Here is a 24,660-nt window from a genome sequence, read left to right on the forward strand (position 1 = left end):
GAATGCCGAGATCTTCAAAACAGCTGGAGATAATTTGAGTAGAAGCATGTCCGAGCCCGAATGGAACCTTAGTATTGTTTGCCCTATAGTAAAAAAGGAGATTCTCTACACAGCATCAAATATAAAAGAATCAGTCTACTTAACATGCCTTACAAAATATTCTCTGCCAAGCTAGCTAGGGACCGAGCTAGATGTGAGAAGTTCGTTGAGTGAGGCCCTAGTTCACAAAAGACTGAAGCGCCACCTTAAGGAAGTAAGTGATGAAAGTGCGTTATTTTCTTGAACACTTGAAAAATTCTTCACTTCTTGGATACATTTTTAGCCCAAAATTTAGATACCTCTCAAAATGCTTAAGCATCATACTTAACCGATCAAACTGATTTGCTCCATTCTAATGTATTTAAATAACGTCACAATACGGTGTGTTCAAGATGTCAAAATTACTGTATGAAGTTGAGAAAAATATTAAATGACATAACATCATAATTCCAACTTAATATATACATAGTATACTTATACCTAGAACTTTCATGTGAGGAATCATAAATGTTTAATTGATTTTATTCATTAAAATAAAGTCTTGTCAATTTGTTCAATAGTCAATGCATAACAAACATTATATACTTTTATTGCTATCTTCCTGCAACTATAAATTATGTTTTGAAAAAAAAAACTTTTCTGAATAACTGATTCAAAACAAAAATCATGCAATGCATTCTAAAAACGTTACATGTTGCACGTCGTTAAGTAAGTCGTGCGTGTACGTGATACAATGCATTTTTTGATGTTTATACAAAATCACAAAGTCAAACGCGCCTCCCGCGTCTGATAATCGGGCATACCATTGCCGCTCGTCGCCGCGCCGCCGGCCGCCGCGTCAAGTCGGTCGGATTACACAAATAATTGACATCCGTTGAGATTAAAAAAAATGTCTTCATTCTAGAATTTCTAACACAAAACAAAAAATACCAATTAGAATGACACTTTGACAGGTTTCCTATAAAAACAAAATTTGAAATATACTAAACATCAAAATTATGTATTTTTAGCCTTATACCTACTCAAATGTCAAAATGTCTAAGGCGAAACATGAATTAATTTTTGTTTATATGATTATTATAAACATTTTCGCGTTTGTAGGTACAGATAAGTATTAATGATAAGGAAACTATAATTTTCATCGAGACGTAGGTACAGTGGCTCCAACGGTTATTGGGACAAAGGTCAATTCTATAAAAATTGCCCTAAGTATATATATATAAAAAAAAGTTGTCAGTTGAATTATTCTTAATTTTTTTAAAATAATAACAACATTTTGCATAAAAAGAAATAGTTTAGTTTGAAAATCTAGTTTTATTAAATAGATTTTGAGTCGAAAACAAATGTTTACCAATTTTAGTAGTATTTCTCAAATTTTCACAAATTGGATGAATGAATTTAATTTGAGATATATTTGCTTTCTATTTGTTGCAGATTTTATTTTTTTAGGAAAAGACGGACTGTTCCGAAAATTTTTATAAAAAAATCTACTCAATATCGAAAAAAATATTTTTTGTTAAATAAAAAAGTTTGAAGTCAATATTATTTAATTTTTGAAAAGCTTTTAAAGTCGAAAGTAAATTTTTACAAAGTTTCAGTATTTTTTTATTGTTAGGTTCTTATTTTTTGTAAAAAAACTCTTAATTAGTTTTTTTTTTCAAAATTATACTGAATATTGACAACAATATTCGTTAAAAGATAAAAGTAGTTAAAAGCCAATATTTAAAATTTTTGAAAAGATATTTGAGTCGAAAATCAATTTTTAACAAATTTTATAATTTTGTTTTTACGTTTTTATTGTTTATAAAAAAACTGTCAGTTTGATTTTTTTAAATTATATATTATTAATAATATATATATTATATATTATTAATAATAATATTATTTAATTTTTGAAAAGCTTTTAAAGTCGAAAGTAAATGTTTACCAAGTTTCAGTATTCTTTTATTGTTAGGTTGTTATTTTTTGTAAAAAAAATCAATTCGATTTTTCTCAAAATTATACTGAATATTGACAACAATATTCGTTAAAAGATAAAAGTAGTTAAAAGCCAATATTTAAAATTTTTGAAAAGATATTTGAGTCGAAAATCAATTTTTAACAAATTTTATAATTTTGTTTTTAGGTTTTTATTGTTTATACTGTTATTTGATTTTTTTAAATTTTGCCAGATGTTAAAAACGTTATTTTTTGGAGATAATATAATTTTTTATTCGTAAAATTTTCGAGGTGACAATTTTGTTTTAATCAAATTTTTGTATTTATAAAAAAAACCGTTAGTTGGATTTTTTTCCAAAAATATACTAATTTGGTACTACGTTACAATATATAATACACAATTAAAGTCAAGTCTCTAGCGTCATTGGTTCGTAAAATATTTAGGACTAACCAGTGTTCAAAGCAGCTGTGGTAAAAAAACCAACGCAATTTTCTTAAGAGCCCTATCTGCATCTTTCTGCATTATTATTTGTATAACAAAATTTATTTGAATTCGATATCTCTTCTGGTTCTTGAGTTCTGGACGAAGAAAAAAACGTCGCGAATGTACGGACGTACGAACGTACGTAGCGACCTTGAAACGTCCAGAAATGTCAAAATTTTCAATTCGACAAATCGGACCCATTCGAATAACGTTCTATGGGAAGTTAATAAAAGGAAGTGGCAATGGCAAAAAATAAAAAGTTCAGAAATTATTATTTAGGGGCGTATCGTAAAGGGAATAGATTTCAAGAGGTTTTGAAATACTTCCTGCTGCATTTCCATTTTTTTTTGTAAAGATTTTAGTTGAACTTGTTTGTTTTTATCCTATAAGGTAATTCTTACAAATAAATTCTATAACACTGATGTCCTAGCTTTGTGAATGGTTTTTTATTTCTTTTGGGCAGTTTTGTTTTAAGCTTAAGTTCGCAATGCTGGCTGATGCTGAATGAATGTATCCTTGCAATCTTTGTCTTAATAATATGCAAAGCTGTTTGGGATACCCAATTTGTCAACATTTTGCTTCAAAATTGTTTCCATTTATAGCTTACAGGCTTTCAAGCTGTCATTTATACCTTTAACATGTACACGTTTGAACATAGTGCGAGGGTTAGGAAAATACGGAAGGATCAGGGGTGGGTTACGCTTTAATAACTCCCCATTTGACAATGCTGTCGATACTGGAATAGAATGAGCTTATTATACGCTGCCGTTTGAGTTCCATATCTGAACGAAGTGAATCTAGAAACGAATATGAAAAGGTGAGGGTGCTGTTTGCAGCAAAATAGTTTAATGGAATTGAATTGGCAGACAAGAGATCGTTTATGAATATAAGGAAGAGTCAGTGACAAAACGGAGCCCTGAGTTTCAGACTTCAAACCATCCAATGTATTGAACGGTTAAAAAAGAAGAAAGATTCATCAAAGCGAAAACCACGCTGATGAAAGCTGTCGACAAAAATGTATTTTAATAATATAAAAAAGCAAAACACTTTTATATTAAGCCGATTTAGGAGTATTTATATTAGGCATACTATTGTTTGATTATTTTTTCGAGACACTGTATATTTATTCGAATTTTTATTAATTGTTCATTATAACTAATTAAATTTATTTAAATTTTACTAAATGTCTAAATTTTTTATTAACTCTAATGTTGATAATTTATTTGCGTTGGAAAATATATTATTTATGGTTTTCTTTATATTATTTTAATATGCCGTTCCGTTTCTTACCTAAGAAACGAAGTTACAATAATAAAGAAATATAGGTTTATGTGATATTTTGTCTACAAAATTTCGTTTTATTTTTTTTTAAATACAAAATATGTAGGTACATATGTATATATATTTTTCCATTCTACGATAAATATAAATATTTTATTGCACCTCTGTGGTGTGGGCAAAACATCAGAGACAAGAAAAAATACCTTTCATATGACTTTTAAATCTTGAGAGATAAACAAAAATGATTTATTGTTTTGATGTACCATGTTAAAGATTTAAACATGCATGTACATAGGTACATATTTTGTTTATTTTTTAACACACAAAATTTTAAAATCTTAGAATAAATAGTTACCTACATAGGTATATTTAGAAAAATATAAATATGTCTGCCATATGTCTAAAAGATACTTTTTTATGTGTACAGATGGAACTAGATTTATAAAATCGCAAACAGATCAATTTTGTGACACCTTGGATGTAAATAAAATCAAAACTACATAAAAGACAAATATCTAGAAGTACAAAAATACACTAAATTTTTCAGAAGAATACAAAATAAAACGGTTAAACGTAAGCTCAGACTTTCGACGAAAGCAAGGTTCTGTCAAAACATATCAATATTCTTTTCAAACTTGCCTAGATAAATTCGATTAGTAGTCCAAAAACCTTAGCTTTTTTTTTGCTTGACTTTAAATGGACTCTAAAGTAAGAATTTAAATGTACGTATAGTGAAAAGAAGAAACAATTGTTAACTGCTTATAGCTTAAGGCAGGGTTTATTACTTAAAATCATTTTTGGATAACAAGTTTTCATCCCATGAAATACAAAAATAAAAGCATATAGAACTTAAGATGTTAAAGAAAAAACTGTTAACGCTTTCTGATGTTTTGTAGGCACAAGAACTAATAATGTCAAAAACTGGGTTAAACTCACACAACGTAAGCCCATAGTTCAAAAAATTAAAATACTTTGGAATATTTTACCAACAAATCTTTGCATCAGTGAAAAAATAACCTAAGTCCAAAATTATGAATGTTATAGTTTCTATGAGAAGAAAGCCATTTGCATTCTTCGAACGCTTGCTTGGTGAAAAGACCGTGTTTTTACTTACGTCAAGCATCTCAGCTTTAATTGCAAGATAAAAACAAAACATAGTTTAGGAGTAAATAGAATAGGCTAGTTTTACATTGAAGTGATGAAATGTTTGAGTATTTCCAACATTTTGACAATTAATAACTTTTCTATAAAATTAATTTAAACATTTAAAAGGAGTGAATAGGTCTCGTTTGAGTTATTACATTTACATATTGATATAGAAACTATCTATTGGAATAATTAATCATATTGATTATTAAGTATTGTATGGATGGCAGTACCCGTAGTGAAGTGGTTAGTGCGTAGGACAAGGCGGGGCATGAAACAATTCGTTTTGCGTCTAAACTATTTCTGATATCCAATAGAATACATTTAAAAAAATGCACAGGTTCTGTATTGGTTTATTTGGACACCGACTGAGCAGGCTTTGCATAAATAAACCATTGTTGTATATGCTCCATGATATGCATTGCTGTAGAAAGTTTGTACTACCACAACATTCCAAATTAAACATGATCTCCAACATGGAGGAGAATTCGCCGATTCTCTTCAGGATTGATATTAGCGATCTAATAAGTAGTCCAAACAAGGCAATTGAGTACGCCGGCGATCTTATTGCGTACATAACTGCCTAAGAGGTTGAAGTTATTAAAATTCTCTTGTAGTCTGATTTCGACAAGGTTCAAAAATGTTGCGACACACGAATGGAAACTACCGGTTTACATCGAACAGCCGAATCTTCTTGTGTTCATAACTATTCCAATAAGGTTCTAAACAACGGGGCTTAAATCAAGAGAATTGACAATTTCGTGATTCGTAAAATTCGTTCGGTGTCACATTTCGAGAGCTACGTCTTCAACCAACAATTTAATATTTATTAAATATTTTTATAGGGCGCGCTTGAACGTCTTCATTCCAACAGAGTCATTCCTCTTTTTCGATAGATGCGATTAGGTACAGGATACTTCCTCTAATCTACCACTTTAGACGAAGAACCGTTGGAAGGTGACTCCTTTCCAATTAGGACGTCATGTCACAAGATTGAGAAGAGCTCCTTCGGTTCAGTAGGGCTGTGTCTAAGCGGTACCAAATTGGTCTTGATAGTGGGTATTTGGCTTAGATACCTGTTTTAAAGTTTGAGGGTTTAGTTCTAAGTAGATTAGACATTGTGGCACAGATACAATTTAATTACAAAAAATTAAAACGAAGATTTTCTGCTGTGGTTATTCTAGTTTTAAGTAGTTTTTAGTTAGAATAGGTAGTTTTAATTAGCTTTAAGTTTTATTGCAAGGAACTAATTTAAGTAGTACCTATTAAAGTAAATTAAAAAAGATAATGAAATTAGTTTTAAACGTTTCTAATGAAATACAAAAACTAATTAAAATGAAATAAAGTTAAATAGATTTTTGGTACAAAAGGCATTAGTTTTAAGTATTATATTTGAACTTAGAGTGTTTATATGGGGCTAATAAGTAAGTTGTATGTTATGGTTAATTAAGCTAGTTTATACATTTTTGTCTAGCTTTAAGATAGGCGAATGAATTCATAAAAAGTGCATATGACTGCCATGCCAGAGGTCTTGGGTTTAATCCCTGTATGTGCCATTTTTTCTTGCGGTTGCTGCTTCTTGCGAGGAATTGACAAACCCTCCAAGAGTAATTCTTTATGAGTAGTGATTTCTCAAATAAGACGTTCGGATTCGGCAAAAAATCTGTAGGAATGGTCACTAGGCACTCGTTCTCTATGAACTGTTGCGCCACCTTATTTATTTATTTATTTACGGATAATAACGTTATATTTTAAACAATTTATTTTTCTCTCTATGACTAAGTCGTGTATTTTTTATTAGTTATTTAACATTAAACATTTGCAACATTTGCAACATTTGCTAGCAGACTATATAATTTTGATAAAAATGTTTCTACATTTTAACAATTTATTTCTCTAAGTACCTTTATCATATCTTAAAAATCAAACGGCCTTGATTAAATTCACACTTCATATATTATTTATAATTATCTTTTCTTTCTAATAAATAAAACATTTAACAATTATTGTTTAATCAACACTTGAAGTATGTTCTCTTCGCAAAAAAAAAAGATGAAAACCAACCAAAATTATTTACGTACACAAATATAATATTACCTCTGTGGAATACCCAATCAAATAATTGTGTACTTCACTTTTATTCGAAATAATAAACAATAATTTTATGTTTTGAAATTTAAGATTAATACATTTATTATTTATTGTGTCATATATAATGGATTAAGTCATCATCGTTTAACTCAAAGCTCATCTATAAAATATTTCTTTATTAGATTGGGATTAAGATAATATGCTTTTCTAAGTATTTGTCTGTGTATACACAACAAAGTTAATAAAAATAATCTATTTACTTACACCTTTTTTTGAAATTGTTGCTAATTGGTAAATACCACACTAAACAGCCAATTTGATTAGTTGTTTGCATGTCTACATTATCACAATCTACGACGGTTAATGTTAGTATTGTATTCCCTTATTTTATTTTCGTGTTCTGTTCTAAAAAAAAACATCTTAAGACGTTCTAATTGTAGCCCAAAAGTCTTAGTATTTACGTTTCTTTATATTTTCAATACCATAATGAACGAAAAGAAAATTATTCTAAATCTGACTTCAGAATCGGACAAAAGCAGATTCACAATCATAACAAAAAAAAGTTGATTTGAAAAAAAAAACTAGTACAACAAAAATGTCTAAACATTTCTGAATGAATGAGACTTATTTAAGATGTTCTAAGAAACCCGTTATCAAATCTTTGCGGCCAAGTTATCGTACCTACGTCCAGCCGAGAACTTAAAGAACTAAAGGTATTAATCAAAACAATCATATTTTTATATTATATATGTTAAAAATAAGGCAAACTAAAATATATTAAAAAAAAAATAAAAATATTAATTAAGTGGTTTACATGAATTGTTATTACGGATTTGGTTCTTGCTAATCTTGAAACAAAAATTGATGTTGAAAATTTGTATTATTTTCAAGAATAAGTTCACAAAAAAAAGGGTAAATTAAGTCGAAATGATGTGATATACTAGATAAGTTAATAGTTTGGTTAAGTTTACCGTTAGGTAAATTGGTAGTACCCGTTCCATGGTGGTAAGTGCGTTGGACTATCATTGCAGAGGTCTTGGGTTCAATCCTTACCTCTTGCGAGAAAGTGACAAATCCTCCAAGAGTAATTATTGCCATAAAAAGTGGTTTCTCAAAGTAGCCGTTTGAATTCGGCTTAAACTGTAGGTCTAATGTGAGTTGTTAGGACTGATGTGACACCCAAAATGAACATCAAGTTTTTAAAATATTTGAGTGTTACCTAAATTTACGAAGTAGTTTTTTTTTCAATAAACTCAGTGATGGTTTTCCAAATCTATAATCCTTTTCTTCAATATTCAGAAATATTTGTATTATTTCCTATAATATTCAAAAAATCTTCAAAAGTTGTTGGATTTCATATGTCTTATAAAATTCTAAGATCATGCTAAAACAGTTTTCAAAAGCGAAAGGTAAAATGTTTTGAAACTACGTTATGTTCTTGTTAAGAATCTATTGTCTAAACAATTCAATTAAATCAAATTTTTGAAATATATTTAAAAAAAAAATAATGTTGAAAACAGGTATTTTTTAAGTTTGAGCAAATAGTAATTAAAGTAATTAAAGTTTGGTTTCAAAATAAGCACTACAATTAAACTCCAAAATCTGTTTTTCGAAATTATTGGTTTGCTCAAAACATTCTTTAAGTAATGATAATATATAAAAACTAAGTAAGATACTTATATAATTTAAATTGTATGTAGAAGAAAAAAACGTGTACTTTGCAAAATCATCATACAATTTATTGTTAAAAGATATTTTGAGTTCAAACTTAGGCTTAAAAACACTGATTTTGATTGTTTTTAGCATATTTAAAGCGCCATATTTGACAAAAAATAGATGTGACAGAAAAATTTAAGGGCGAAATTCGAATTAAGGACATCTAAATCCTTTAAAAAAGTATTGTTTTGTTTATGCAACAGACAAAAAAAAACAAATTTTGTCAACTAGTGTTTTTGAAATGTTTCTGGTAAGCTAAACCAAATAAAATGAGACAATCATTAAAAACGATTTGCTCACATAACTGAATAAGTTTCTTTTATCATCTTTAAATAATAACTTTTAAAAACTCTGTAAGAGTTTATAAAAAAACGAAATATTTTTTGTGAACGCGAAAAAAAATTGTCGTTATTTGAAATTTTGTTGAATTGAAAGGCTGTGAATTTATCATCAATAAAAAATTGTCAATTATATTGCAGGCTTACATATGTTTTGAATAGTATTTTTGTCTGACCGTTATCAAAAATAACTTTGATCTTCCTAACACTTGTTTCAGATTTTATTGAGAACGCCATGTTTTTCGAATCTATGGTTTTAGTTCAAGAAAACATCAATTGACTGGAAGTCGTGGTCTGTGTGATAAGTTTAGGTTAGTTTAAAATAATTTTAAAAGTTCTTTTAATGTCTTATTTTGTATATCCGTTCTATTTTCTATTTAAAAATAAATCATACATCCCATTGATTGATTTTATTATGTTAAACAAGAAATTTAAGTTGAAAAAAGCTCAAACTGTGCTGAAATAAAACCTTAGTAGCTCAAGTATAAAATAAGTACGTAATGTGGTTTACTTGTCTCCAAGTTGTAGTTTAGATTTACAAGAATAAACAAATAAATATAAATTATTTAATTTTTTTTGTTTATCATCGTGTGGATGAAGGAGCAGCATCTCCGAAACGCGTCGTAAATTTAGAAAATAATATTAAAAATTAAAACTAAAGTTGTAACATTAAAAATTAAAAAAAAAAACTAAAATAAAAACTAAAAAACTTATGTATATTTATTTGTTTATTCTCGTAAATATAAAATGAAGTTTTATGTGACTGTAGAAACTGCATAAGGGCTAAGATTATTTAGATCTAAAGAAAAAAATCCGGTATACCGCTAGGAAGTGCCCCAGGACAAACCGTATATTTTATATAAAAAGGCTATTCCAATGAACCGCAACGCTATCAGGGCCTCCTTTCCTCATTATACTGCAATATTGGTGATATATCGATTCGTAAGAAATGCTACACAAAAATTGAAAAATGCTGTCTATAAGGTAAGTGTTTTGAAGTAAAATAAGCGTAAAAAGCTTAATGACACGAAAATCGACATTTTACAAACAAAAACATAAAGAATGCTCCAATTTCTGGTGTGGATGCGGAGGGTTTCAGAGTGATTGCCTATGCAGATGACTTTTGGAGAACACATCTTAACACCCTAAAACAACTCTTACAAAATGCCTCAGATAAACTTATACTTTGGGCTGATTGGTGTGAACTGGGTAACAATCAACAACACAAAACTGATTAGATTTAATTGTGTGAAATCGTAAGGTATATAAACTCGCCAGAAATTGTACGGTACAACCCATTTCACCAATTTTGGCTAATGCAAGACGCTACGAAGAAGGCATACATCAGGAGGAATAACGTCATAAAGGGTCACAAACAAAGATTTCGCCTACAGTGGATTTAAAGCGCACAAGATGCTTTCTATCTCTAAGCAGATCACATACATGCTCGATTATTGGTGTCATAACTGGACACTTTCTAACAAGAAAGCACTCCACGCGGCTAGGCGTATTCTCAAATGCAAAAGCTGTATGGGTAAGGAAGCGGAGGAAACAGTTCTTCAAAATCGCAAGAATTATTTAGATGAATTCTTCTTAACAATTATATTAATTATATTAACGTAATCAGTGTTTTACGTTATGTAAGGGAATCAAACTGGTTTAATTCAGCTTAGCCTAAGTCTTCCCTACTCCATAAAGGACAGCCACTTTAATCTTACCTTACCATGTGGGGTTGTAGAAAGAAAACAAATATTGAATCTATCCAAAAATTCCAAAGCAAAGTCCCTCGTTTATTATTAAATGCTCCTCGGTGTAAAACGAGGACTTAAAAAACACGCTTTTTCACATAATCAGCGACTGCAAAGTTATACCAACTCCTTAGAAGAAATAAGCCTCATAGTCTAAAAGCAGTGTAAAGTGAAAAGTATTACAACTTATAAATTAAGAAAGAAGAATAATTTTTCGAACTTTTATAGATTGCTCCTGATTAATCGGTGGTTTTAGGCTTTTAGTGGGGTAAAGAGTCCCACACTACTCGGTACCGATTTTGAATATATCCATCGGATAGTAAAAAAAATAAATTTGATTAAGAGCTTTGCTAATTGAATAGAATTTTCCAGTCTTATTTTTAACCTTGAAAAAAAGCGCTAGATAAGAATCAAAACATCTTTTGTTTATTATGTTTAATTCTCAGCTTTATTTGTTTAATGTTTGCATAACATTAGCAAAGATAAAATCTTGAAAAATAGCAAATAAGTTAGAAAAATAAGATTATATGCAAAAAAAACACACTTTAAGCAAATAGATATAAAAAAATGGATTTGCAAGCAGTCTTCTATAATTTATTTTGAATAGAATTTTTTTCTGCTTGCCTTATGAGAATTGCATATTTTTTAAATCTCTTCATTGCGATCTCCAAATCTTAAATCCGGCTTATCTAGTGTGAAAAGTCGCGATCCAACACTGTCTGTCATAAATGTATATTATTGACACTAAACATTTTTCCTATGTTTGTTTTGTTTGAAGAAAACCCAATTATATAAGTCACTTACTTCTTTTGTAAAAATGTCGGCATTTCTCGATAATTTCGTTGTTTTTTAAGCTCACAACTGTTTGATATCCACTTAAATTTAACCGTCAGGTATTTAACGGTTATAAATAAATGATTAGCTCTTATTCAATTTTTGATGGTTTCCTTACGATGTGAAAGGTTTTAAGCACATTAAGATATTAAGGAAACAATTTGGGAGCCAAGTAAGTATTGAATTGATTTTAACCAGTTTTTATCAAAACAAGAACCACTGATTTTAAAATTTTCCAACTACACTCATAACACGTGCCGATAAAAAGAAAAAACTTTAAGCAATTTTGATGGCATTTCACTTTAAAGTAGTTCTAACGTAAAAAGGTATAGATAATGTATAGGTATCTGAATTTCAAGGTAAACTTAAAACAAGAAAGATTGTTTAATCAACAACCGGTTGTTTTGTATAACGCTGGCGCTGTCACGTCGCGTTCGTCGGCGTCGTCAATATTAATTGCGTTAAATCAAACTATCATCAAATAGGTTAAGCACAAGATTTGCATTTGAAGCTTCTTATTTAAAAACAATTTTTCTGCAAAGGTAGGTAAAAAAGTAAACACAATAAACAATTGCAGTTCCACCTTTCTTTCAATTAATTAATCATTTTGAAAATTTATCAACATAATATATTTTCAAACCATATACATTAAAAGAAATACATATTTATGTACATATGTATAAATAGAGAAATTAAAAAACAAAAACACTTTTACTGAAATGGCGTATCAGTATTTTTTGAAAAGGCGCTCGTTTTGAATATTTTTGAACAAACAAAGAAAATATAATTCTTTTAGTAGGTACAAATGAACCCCGTTGGTGTTTCGCGTCAAACTAAATTGATTTAAATTAAAGAACTTTCGTGACAGCTCTCGCGGGCGTTGTGTTTTTCTGTAGTAAAATTGTAGAAGAAAGAGAAAATAAAAGGAATAAGAACACAACAGCAAAACAAAAAAAACACACACATTTTCTGGAGTCGAAAATAAATTTTAAAAAACATTTTTATAAACGTAGCTTCATATAGGTAGGAAAACAGTATCAACAAAATTAATATTTGTTCAGTAGAAAAATATCGAACCCTCTTAGTTTTGAAGGAGCGCAATACCTTAATTTGAAATAGTCGTACAAAATGTGGTAGGTATATATAAATATAAGATATTTATTTACTTTATTTTATTCTATTTCATTTTATATAAGTTCTATGTTTTGTGCATACAAAACCAAATAGATACAAATGAATTTATTCATAAACGACAATAAAAGACAACCATCACCAAATGAACACGAACGCCCCAACAGTGGATCGTTTCATACACGTGCTGGACTTAAAATAGTCAAATCCAAATTTGATGTATTTTTTTATTCAACCATATCCCACTTTTTGACTTAAACATTGGGAATCGAAGTCATATAGTAACACTTCTAAAAAGTCTATTGTGTAAAAGGAGATACAATTTTAATGCAGTCTAAAATCTTCTGTCTGTCGATTTGTTTTCATAAAGACTTTAACAAAATATTCATAACAAAATTTTGTATGAGATAAATATTAAGTCAATATCTTCTTTATGTTCTCGTATAATACTTGAGAACATAATCGTTTTTTATCAGCTTTTGTTGTTTTTGTAGGTTTCGAGTTTTGCCAGTTCAATTTTTCTAAAGAATTTACTTAAAAATCCAACACTAGATGTCGAGAATATCAATGTTTACGAATTTTGATCACAATCTATTCTATAAGATGAAATTAGTTTGAACGCAATATCTTATATTTTTGAAAGGATATTTAATTTGAAAATCAGTTATTACCAACTTTAAGTAGTGTTTTTTTTAGGTTTTTATTTTTTGTCAAAAAACCGTCCATTCGATTTTTCTCAAAATTTTAACAAATGTTAAAAACGTTATTCTGCTTTCTTTAAGATTAATTTGGAGATGAAATCATATTTTGTTCGTAAAATATTCAAGATGACAATTATTTTTGTTGATTTATTAAATTTGACAGTTTTGATCATTTCGCATTTAAAGGGTCTAAGTGGTGGTTGAAGAATTTCATGGATACTCTTGAAGGTTGTTTATTAATCTTGTGTGAAGTATTAAAAAAGCTATTCAAGATTTACTAAAAAAATAAAAAAGATTCGACATTTGTCAAATATAACTGTTAAATCAATTTGTTTGACATTTTCGAAAATGGATCGCTTAACTATCGCACAGGCATACAAATTGTTAAAACCTACTACAAAAATGGTGATTCTGCAAAGCCACATATCGTTCTTCAAGAGAAGATATGGTTATATGGTTTACATAATCGTCCAACTACACAAACAATTGGCGAAATTGTGAAGAAATTTAAAGAAACTGTATTGGTTATAGATATTGTAAGACTTGTGCATCATCGTTTCGCTTGTACCACTGAAAATATCGCAGCTGTAAGTGAAAGTATTTCCGAAGACCTGAATGTGTCGTCGTTGATACGACGAATGGGTTCTTGAACAGGGTGGGCATCGATTTTGCGCACAAAATTTTCTTCGGCAACGAAGCGCATTTCTCACTTGATGGGTATGTAAATAAACAAAATTGTCGCAGTTTAGGTCCTGAGAATCCTCACGTAATTGAGGAAAGGCCATTACATCCACAAAAATTCACTGTTTGGTAGTTCTTTGGTTCGGAGGTGTGATAGGACCTTACTTCTTTAAAAACCACGATGGAACGACTGTCACCGTCTATTCGGAACGTTATGATCTTTTTTGTCTGCTATTGAAGAATACGACTTGGAGAACAACTTGAGCGAATATGACTTATTGTAAACTGGCCACCAAGATCATGCGATTTGACACCGCTGGACCTTTTTTTGGGTGGGGGACGGGCTACGTAAAAGGCCGTGCTCTTTAACACTTCGGCACTTAAAAACCAAGATTCGTCAAGTTATGGATGAAATATTGCCCAATATTTGTAAAAAAGTGTTCGGAAATGACATTAAAAGAATCGAGACAATTAAAACAATTTGCGTGGTAGTCATTTAAATGATGTAGTGTTTCACACATAATGCCAAAGTTAAATAAAAATAAACTAGGTGGAGCAACAGTCCATGAAGAACCAGGGCCTAGTGACTTACAACTCTCAACCATGCTTGTGTGCAAGTAATATTGTCAGAGATGGAGGGACCTACAATTTATATGCCGCATCCGAACGGCTAATTTGAGAAGCATTTTTTCATGACAAGAATTACTCTTGAACGATTTGTCAGTTCCTCGCAAGAGGAAGAACCCGTGAAAAAAGTAAGGTGGCACGGGCAGGGAATGAACACAAGACCCCTGTATGACAGTCCAACGCACTAACCATCACGCTAAGGGTACTACAACGTTAAAACTTTATACCTAATAAAAAAAGAAATATTATGAACAAAAAAATTTGATATGTATGTTGTTTATGAATGTTTACTTTTGAAACCGCTAAACGGATAACTCTGTTCATGAAATGTAAAACATAAAACTTTCGCATTCTTTTAAAAAAGAATACCGCTAAAGTCTTAAAACCTATTTTGATTGATGTTAATAATAAATATTTTTAAAATGTTGGTTTTATTTAGTTTTACATGAGTTCGAGACTGAGCAGTTCTTTTATTTGAATACTTAAGGATTGGAAAATCAATTTAAAATGTATTTATTTAGTATAAGTTACATTTATAAACTCAAAACATTTATTTGAAACAACGTTGGATTTTTTTCGTCTAGAATGTGTGAAACGATCCACTGTGCGCTCTGAAGAGAATTTCAGAATCTATCGCCATCATCATCAACACAAGAACAAGTTATTGATGTTGACGTTTTAAGTTTTATTTTTATTATTTTGTATTTTTCTTTGTAAAAGAAGATACATTTTTGAAGTACAATATCAAAGCGTGTGGGCATTTTTATTTATTTTGTTGGGCGTTCTTTTGCTTTGCTCCCCCTTGTTCGCATTATTTTTCATTTTAATATTTTTGTTTTGTTCTTGTTAGCATTTTTTTTCTTTTCTTTTGGTCAGATGCATTTTTAATAAAAATAAAAATATGAATAAATTTTGTAATTTTAAAAGAATATGTTTTTTTTTATCTTTTAGTTTATATTTTGTTTGTTTGTTTTGTTTCGCTATATTGACGCTTGATCTGACAGATGTCATCGGTCTGAGAAAATTAACCTCGTTTTTGTGTTGTTGTTGTCGTGATATTATCACAAAAGAAATTAAAACAAAAAAGAACTTGTTGGCAATTTAATTCTAGGGGGATCGGTGATACAGTAGAAAATGTTTTTGGAACATTCCGAATCATATGTTTGGATTTCAAAAGAGTAACTACTGCAAATGGCATTAAGACTGGAACAGCTGTCAAAAAGTTCTATGTGATATCTTCTGGGTTGGTTAGATACACACAATGGCTGCGTTCAACATCGTGTTCGATAGGCTATCCTGGATATGTGGGTTTTAAGATAAATCATTAACCGAAATAGATACCTAAATTGAGATAGCTGTCAAAAAATAAAAACATTATTTAGCTGTTTAAACAAACATTTGAATTTCGAGGTCCAAAATTATTGTTAAATAAAAATGTTAACCCTCCTTTACATCACGGCAAAAATCAGTACAATCATGTCATGGGGTCTATTTGTACCCCAGAATGTTTTAATTATTCTTACTTATTTATGATTGATTTTCAAACTTATAAAGTTGGAATTTCAATCGAAAATTAATCTTTCAGGTCATTTGAAAATATATTCTTAAAATTGTTTGACTTTGACAACTGGCAGGAAATGGAATAAGTTTAAAATTTCATTCAAATCTTCCCTTGATGAGGATTTCCTGTTTGCCCTAATCAGTAACCTTTGTTTATATGGTGAGGTGATGTCATTGACGCAATCATATTTCAACACCACGCGCAAAAAATTCAGAATTTTGAGAAGCTCAACAAAAAAATCGGCGACAAAAATTTGAAATCAATTTTGAGGTTCCTTCAAAATCAACAATATGCATTTTGAATCAGCTGTTCTTCCAGGTAGCCATGTATACCAGACATTTTTGGATATTTGTGGAATTCTTTTTTGATATCAGCTGCTTTCTTACACATAAAACAGTAACAATAAGATTGTATCCTTTCTATCTGCAATTGAACAAATGATGAGCAATACTTCTGAATTGAATTTTGTATTTGAAACAGGTTCCAAATCCAATTGGGTTGAGAAGGAACTAAATTGATTCTAATTATTCATGTTAAGACCTTAATTCTTAATCCATGATTTATCTGTCAAAACCATCCAGTATTAAACAGCATTATGAGCTACTGTATTTTGACACTACAGAATTTTTAGATACAGTACCTTGAATTACAGAATATTAACCATACAGTATTACGATTATAAAATATCATGCAGTATTATACAGAATTTTGACCTTACAGTATTTTAAAATACAGCATTTCGGCCCGCTCCCAAGTCAAACAGATCATTGCTCAGTTATCAGTTACAGGCATTAAAAAAATAAAGTCTGTCTGACTATAAAACTGTTAACTGTTAAATTGAAGGATCTTAATATTTCACTAAGAAACAATTTACTTAGCCTACGATTTGTAATTTGGTCTTATGTGTTAAGGTTTTTAACCAAGAACCGAACTGCTAAGAACCTGCTTGTAAAACCTAGAGTACAATTCTTCTCCATCTAGCTCTTCGTAAGGACTTTTCTGCACAAAGCCGTTTCTTAAAACAATGGTCAGGTGTAGACATTGTAAGAAAATTCATTTGCAGTCAACTGTATTCTTTGAACGCAAATTTTGACCAAGGCAACTAGTTGGTTTTTCAATTTTCATAAATTTCAAAACCCAAAACTTTACATTCTTGTCTACAAACCACTTTTTAAGCAAGCTACAAGTCCATCACCTCGTAGTAAAATAATTATTCTTTTTCTTTTCCCAGTTGAAAGAAAAAACATGATCAGATGTCATTCTGGCATAAATGGACTTTACTTAATAGTTACGGAGTTTTTTCTTGACTAAGTTTCCAGTCTAATACAGTTGTCTTTGAAAGGCATTTTTTGACAGCTGGGCAATCAGATACTAGAAACTTGCTTCACCTCTAAATCCCTTATGTCGACTGAACATACTCAATCTTTGATCATGCATTTCAAATTGTTCAAGACAGATGTCAAATGGATTTAACGAATTGCTAAAAGTAAAATTTTTAACAAAATGATAAGAAATAGTAAGTTTTTAAAATTATCTCGTTAGCGTAGTAAATTGCTAAAAATGGCTTTAACATTCAACTTAATAGTTTAACATTTTGTGCTAAAAAGTTCATTTTTTTTTATAATACGACTGTTTTCGTTAGAATACATATCTGCTACGGCCGGTACATAAGTACATCTGAAGCAGTGTGGAGGATACTAGGGCTTCCCCTATTTATGTCTACCCGTGCGAAGCCGGGTTCTAGTATCTGATTGGCCAGCTGGCTAAATGTGCCTCATTTATTATTTTGATGACTAATTTTAAATCTGTTGAATGGGGTTTCGGATTAAGTAGAAGTACCTACATTACTGTAATTTTTTCATGGAACTAACTTGGTCAACATTAAATTTTGACCGTGTCTGTGGGCAGTTCAGTATAGTTCACTATTTTTCAAGTAGCTTATGTTAATTGCACAATCTTAGTTTAATTTTTTTATAAACAAGCGAACATTCAAGAGGCTTTATGATATAAGCACTTGTTGGAAATACTAATTGAGTAAATTCGTTTCGGGTGTTTGCTTAAATTTAAGATTACCTTAAAAATGTGTTGTAGTACTCATGCTGTGATGGTCAGAGCGTAGGGCTGTCTTTGTTTAATCCCTCCCTGTGCCATCTAAGTTCGGATTCGGCTTAAAACAGTAGGTCCCTTCCATCCCTGACAACATTATTCGTACACAAACATTTTTTAGAGTTGTAAGTTACTGGGTTCCAGTTCTCTACGAACTTCATTTATTTTGGACTTAAGTAAGTATGTAGGTATTCAACCTTTAACACCAATCGCCCAAATGAATCATTGTCAAAGTGCAGACAATTTGATAAGCCCCTCCATACACATAATATCGGAAGCTCGATATTAAGTAAATAAATGTAGTCATACAAGTATGTTATCTTTGTACAACTGAAAAAACACGGTACCTTATTTCAACTTACAATCAAAACAAACGGATATAGTGTTATTGTTTATCTATTAAAATTAATAAGTATTTTAATACATCATGCATCTTGTTCTTTAGACTAACATACTTAGTTTTGATAAAAAAAAACACCAAATATTATCAACTGCGATAAAAACTTTTGTTTACATATATAAACGCTTAAATAAGTTACTACCAAGATTGTAAATTAAATGTGATGAACAAAGTGATTTATGAATTAATCAACAATAAAATAAGGTTATAAACGTTTAAAGTTTGATTAAGATGTGCAGAGAATTACAATGTTTGTTTTTTGTAATTTTTTTCGCTGTTCAAATGTCAGTGTGAGTTGAGTGACAGTTCTTGTTGACTTCAAAAATAAAATAAGGATCTTTTTAACAGTATAGTCATGTAAATCGTTTGTTATGGTCGTATACTTGTAAAAGTGTCTAAAATGTCAGTTTTGGTAGAGACAGAGTAGCATTAAAAGTGTTGGCAAAGCTTGACGTATAATAATATGTTTGACGTTTATTGTCATCATTTTACAATTAAGTGACAGCAGTTAAGGCATTTTGATACAACTGCGTAATGATATTTTGACGTGCCGTTTTTAATTTATTTGGGGACATTTTTAACGAATATATCAACAAAAACGCAATGAAATTTTTTCTGATGTTTGGTTTGTTTTTTTGATAAATGTATTTATAAACGTCAAAGCTTGAAATGACATGGGACTGCAAAGTGGTCACCTTAATTCTTAAATAATACAATAATACAATAACATTTAATAACAAAAAGAGGCTATGATGAAATATTATGAAATAGTTTGATTATAAAATCTGTTTTTGTTAGGGAGATTTTTAGTCGAAAACCAACTTTTACCAATTTAAGTAACAGAATCAAATCATTTTTTAGTCAATACCTTAATTTTTTCCCGACATATCGAGAGTAAAACATCAGTTTTTACCAATTTTGCGAAAAATTTTTTGTAGATTTTAATTTGTAAGAGAAAAATTAATGTGCGCGATTTAATAAAAAAACAAATGAATTAAATGTCGAAAACAATATTATTTTTTTTTTTTTTAAACTCTAAGTTTGATCTTTTTCACAATTTGACTGAATGAAATTTGGAACCAATTTGTTATGTTTTTGAAAAAATATTTGAGTCAAAAAGCAATTTTTACAAACTTTTAGTAATCTTTTTTATTTTTGGTAAAAAACTGACAATTTGATTTTTCTAAAAATGTTAATCGTTTTGGAGATAAAATAATGTTTTGTTCGTAAAATATTAGAGGTGAACGTTTTTTTTTTACAGTTTGTTTTTATGCATACAAAAAAAGTTAATAGATTTTTTTCAATTCCAGGAACCTTGAAATGTTGAAATATGACAACATTTTCAATTCGACAAATCGGACCGATTACAATAACTTCCTGTTGGAAGTAAATAAAGAACATGATGTCCCGTGTATTATTTTCTGAATGTAAACTCGTATCAACTGGCATTTCATTGTTGGTTATCTACACTTATATTATAAAGAGGAAAAATTTATATTTTTGTATGTAACGAATAAACTGAAAAAGTGTTGAACCGATTTTGACAATTCTTTTTTCATTAAAAAACTACATTATCCCTGAGTTACATAGGCTATATTTAGTACTAGTGGCTCGTCCCGGCTTCGCTCGGGTAGACATAAATAGGGACAGCCTCAATATCCTCCAGACTGCTTCAAATGTACTTATGTACTGGCCGTTCAAATAATGTTTATCCCAGGGACAAACTTTTTTCATATTTGGTATCGACTTAAGCAAAGAGTGCTTTGAAAGTAGTACTTTCTCGAGTAGAATCTCCTGAAAATCAATACGTTTTGTTGCCACCTACAAATACCACAACAAACGTAGTGTACAGGGAGGCTTTAAGATATGCATACAATTAACTTATAACTTAAATATCTATTTAGGTCTACCCGCGCGAAACCGGGACGGGCCGCTAGTGTGATACAAATTCGACCTACTTAAAATTTTTGATTGTTCGTACATATTCCTTGATTAATTCATTTTAAAAGAATAATTTTTGAATGCGAAAACGCAATTAAAAATTATCAAAACATAAGCTGTTTTTATTTTCACAATTTATAAAATAAAAGACATTCTTAAGTTTTTCATTAAAAAAACAACAACAAAATTTTGCAAATTCATGAAATTATTTGAAATTTTGCAATAATATTTAAACAAATGTTGAAAGTAATGCATAAATCAATTAGCTGCTATTGTTATTAAGGGAAACACCTGTTAATTGAAAACTCTTCTTGTGGCGTTTTCATAATCCGTTTTTATTAATTTGTTTACAATTGAGACAAAATTGCAAATATTTTAATACCATTCTTACCTAATTAAGAACATTTATAAATATGTATACAAAGCTGGTTTAAGTTTCTTAAATATAAAAACATTTATCACCTTTTATTTAAACAAGAATAATTGTTTGATGTTTTTATTTTGAATGCATATGTTATAATTTGTGTATATATAACTAATTGGAGGGTAAAAATATAAAATTTTTAATTCGTTTTAATTGAAGACAACAAAAAGAATTAATGTTTTTTTTTTAATTAGTAACAATGTTTATATGATGAACTAACTTGTGTTTAAATTTAGTAATAATAACAATTTGATTATTCAGTATCAAGAAAGCCTATAAAGAAATGACACAACGAAATCATAGATGAAAAATACTATTATTACCTTTCGATATCCCACGAATGTCTAATAAATTGTTGCTTATAGAAGAGATACTTTCGACCTTTTTAAACATTTTCCCATTTAACATAAAACCTGCTCACAAACTAACCACATGATCTAATCGATACAATCATAAATTCTGTGCTTTAAAGCTAAAGGATCTTAAGTCGACTTAGAAAGTTATGACCTTTTGTAAAATAGCTTAATTGGTAGAGTTTTGCATTTTGCGAAAGTTTAAACAACTGAAGAAGAGGATGATACTTCTTACGTATCAATTTATTTAAATTATCAGATAACAGACAAAAACGGTTTTAGTAAAATATCTTAAGTCGATTTTATGTTTGATATTAATCTAAAATGTAAAATGACGTATGTCAATTTCATATATTTTACGACGTTAGTTTTCTGCCATTTACATTTTTTGTGTTAAATTAAGGTGTTTAAACTATATAAATGCTATAAACAGGGCCAAATTTAGAGGTCCAGAGGCCTCGGGGCAGTAGAAAAGGGAAGGCCCCCTCGCCCCAAATTTTTTTCACTCGAATTTTTCAATAAATAATCTATTGTGAAACCAAGTAGATTCCATTAGTATTGAACAAACATATATAAATATAAAGGGAAAAAAGAATTATCTGAAATTAAATTTTAAGTTTAACGATCGGAACCTTTCGAGCTTATTTCGCCGAAAAATCGTTGATGATATCGTTGAAATCCAGTTCTCGCAGTAAATCGCCTTCAATGCTCAGGAGAGAAAGTTTCGATAGACTGTTTTGTCCCACCGTGATTCGAAGTCTATTTTTAAAATTTTTATTTTTGAAAATTAGTGCTCTCCAGTGCGATTTGTTACCATCAAAACCAAATACATTGTGAAATTGTGATTTCCGAGAATTTGGTAGTAAAATAGTTCCAGCGATTAATCTGTTCCATAGACCTTTTCCTTTTTGTATGAGTCAATCAAAGACACAAATTCAACCATTTCATTAGCAAGACTAATTTGGAGCCTAGTCTAGAGAAACGCATAGCTGGTCAATTACTGGGTGAAAGATTTGCGCCTTTCCCGTAATCGAGCGGATTCAAGCTCACATTTCTCGTTCTGGTGCGGATGCTTGATTGTACATATTCATCAGTATAGTATATTTTTTTGGCTGCTTCTTCGTATTTATCAAAATCATTTCGTTTGGATTCCACGAGTGATTCCAATGATTCTAGTGCACGCATTACCAATTCAAGAATCATTTTCGGGTCTTGCAACATCTTGCTCCAGGATATGATTCCAAAATGTTGCAAACAAAACGGTTTCGGGATCACTTATCTTCTGTAGAAGGTGCGTTGCTTCATTCCTTACGATGTCTTTTTGCTCTTAATTGGAAGATATGCTGGTTCTTCTTCAAATTCGGAATAGCCGTTGACTAAGGCTTTCGTAGCTTCAGCTCGACAAGACCAACGAGTGTCGCTGAGCTTTTTCAAGACTAAAGACTGGCCGCTTTTTTTATCCGATAATTTCTCAATCAGAATTGGTGCCGCTCTGTACTGGCTGTGTAAAACGAGTACAAATTCTGCACGAAATCAAAGAATTGAACAGCCGATGGACAATCTATCAATTAGTCAACAATAATTTAGTTATCCGAGAATTGAAGAATACCGATTCTTCATATATGGCAATTAATTTATATAATTTATAAAAAAAATTGTCGAGACACGGAATCGAATACCCAACCTACAAGGTTGCGGGCAAGTACCACCCCACTCAGCAGCCATTAACCGATTGGGGTACTCCCTCAAGATGGGTAGTGAATTGGAAGTGCTTCTTATCAGGGCCATTTGAGATTTAGATTTTTCACTGATTGCCTGATTGAAGTGAGCAAATATAGATCAATGGTTTCTGTTATTTAAGATTTATATAATTAAATAATTATGTATTTACAAAGTACTGTAGGCTGTAGGAAAAGGTAAAAGAGCAAAACAAAATGCATATCAAAGGAAAAGATGTTTAATAGTGTGTATTAGTTGGAAACAAAAATTTTCCGAAGTCTTTATTGTTGAGCCCCCCCCCTGTGGAGGCCCCGGGGCTTCCGCCCAGGTTGACCTTCCCTAAATCCGGCCCTGGCTATAAAAATAACGAATCTAATAAAATTTTGTGATTCGACTTTTGTTGTTAGTAAGAATTTTACTTAAAACACATTTTACAATTCTAGGGAGTTTAGGGAGTTAAGTTTTCAAAAAAGTCAATGTCATGGTTATTTAGTATTTACATTACAAACAGTCACAGGAGCTAACCACAACCTAAATTTCATCAACTACTTACTTTAACATTCCAATCATTCGGTTAAAAAATATATTTAACAAGTACAGACAACAAAATTTCCGTGACCTCTTACTTGTCAGTTCAGTTTACTCAGAACTAATCTTTGTTCTGAGTAAACTGAACTGAGACCTAAGACCTAAGACCCTCTGAAGAAATGCATCTAACTTATTGGATTCTGCAAGTCATAAGCATGCCTTACAACTTACTTTTTTTAATTACTATGTCACACTTCTTGTTAGTAAAATTTTATTGAATACGTTGAATTATTGTTAAAGTAGCACAATTTTAGACAGACACAATATTATATTGGGACAATCAGAAAAACCAGAATTCACCTTTGCTTCTTTTGATCAGGTCCGAAAATATTCCACCACGAATGACGTTTTTGACGTTGCATATACCGATTAGCTTCCGCTTCAAATGCCAATTGTTCTTCAGCATTTGAATCGTCTTCAAGAAAAACCGACGACGACGTTTCGGGACTCATTTGATTCGGATCGAAATTCTTTCGACGACGACGATCTAGTTTTGTTTGTAACGAACTGCGACGACCACGACTGCGTTCTTTATCGACCGGCGATTCATACATGCTTAAATTTTTTGTAACATTTTGCGAATCGGAAGGATCTTCGAAATAAACAGCGCGACCGCCCTCTTTTGGCGATGAGGCATGAAAGTTCTCATCCGATGAAAATATAATGTCAGGACTTTTTGGTGAACCATCGCTTTTTTCTGTTCGAACAGCTGATTCGTAAAAGGAATTCGAGTCCTTTGTCATCTAAAATTAAAGAAAAAAAAAAATAATTATTTTATATTCATTTTTAGCTTGAAAAGTTTTATGAATCTTA

General features: G+C 30.3%; 1 protein-coding gene across 14 annotated transcripts in view; it reads right to left on the bottom strand.

The window, feature by feature from the left end:
• The window catches only part of LOC129954025 (TLD domain-containing protein 2), a 331,572-nt gene that overhangs the window by 162,934 nt on the left and 143,978 nt on the right, over positions 1–24,660 (bottom strand). For 8 of the 14 annotated variants that reach the window (XM_056067646.1, XM_056067624.1, XM_056067626.1 and 5 more), the window contains exon 3: positions 24,148–24,590. The exons of 3 other annotated variants lie outside the window; for them this stretch is intronic. In XM_056067646.1, the coding sequence (XP_055923621.1) occupies positions 24,148–24,590 (443 nt within the window). Of the gene's footprint in view, positions 1–11,405; positions 12,237–24,147; positions 24,591–24,660 lie in introns of those variants that run through there. 3 more of the 14 variants (XM_056067631.1, XM_056067633.1, XM_056067632.1) reach the window with 3 other exon arrangements.

This window comes from Eupeodes corollae, chromosome 1 (assembly GCF_945859685.1).
Source record: "Eupeodes corollae chromosome 1, idEupCoro1.1, whole genome shotgun sequence".
Taxonomy (NCBI): Eukaryota; Metazoa; Arthropoda; class Insecta; order Diptera; family Syrphidae; genus Eupeodes; species Eupeodes corollae.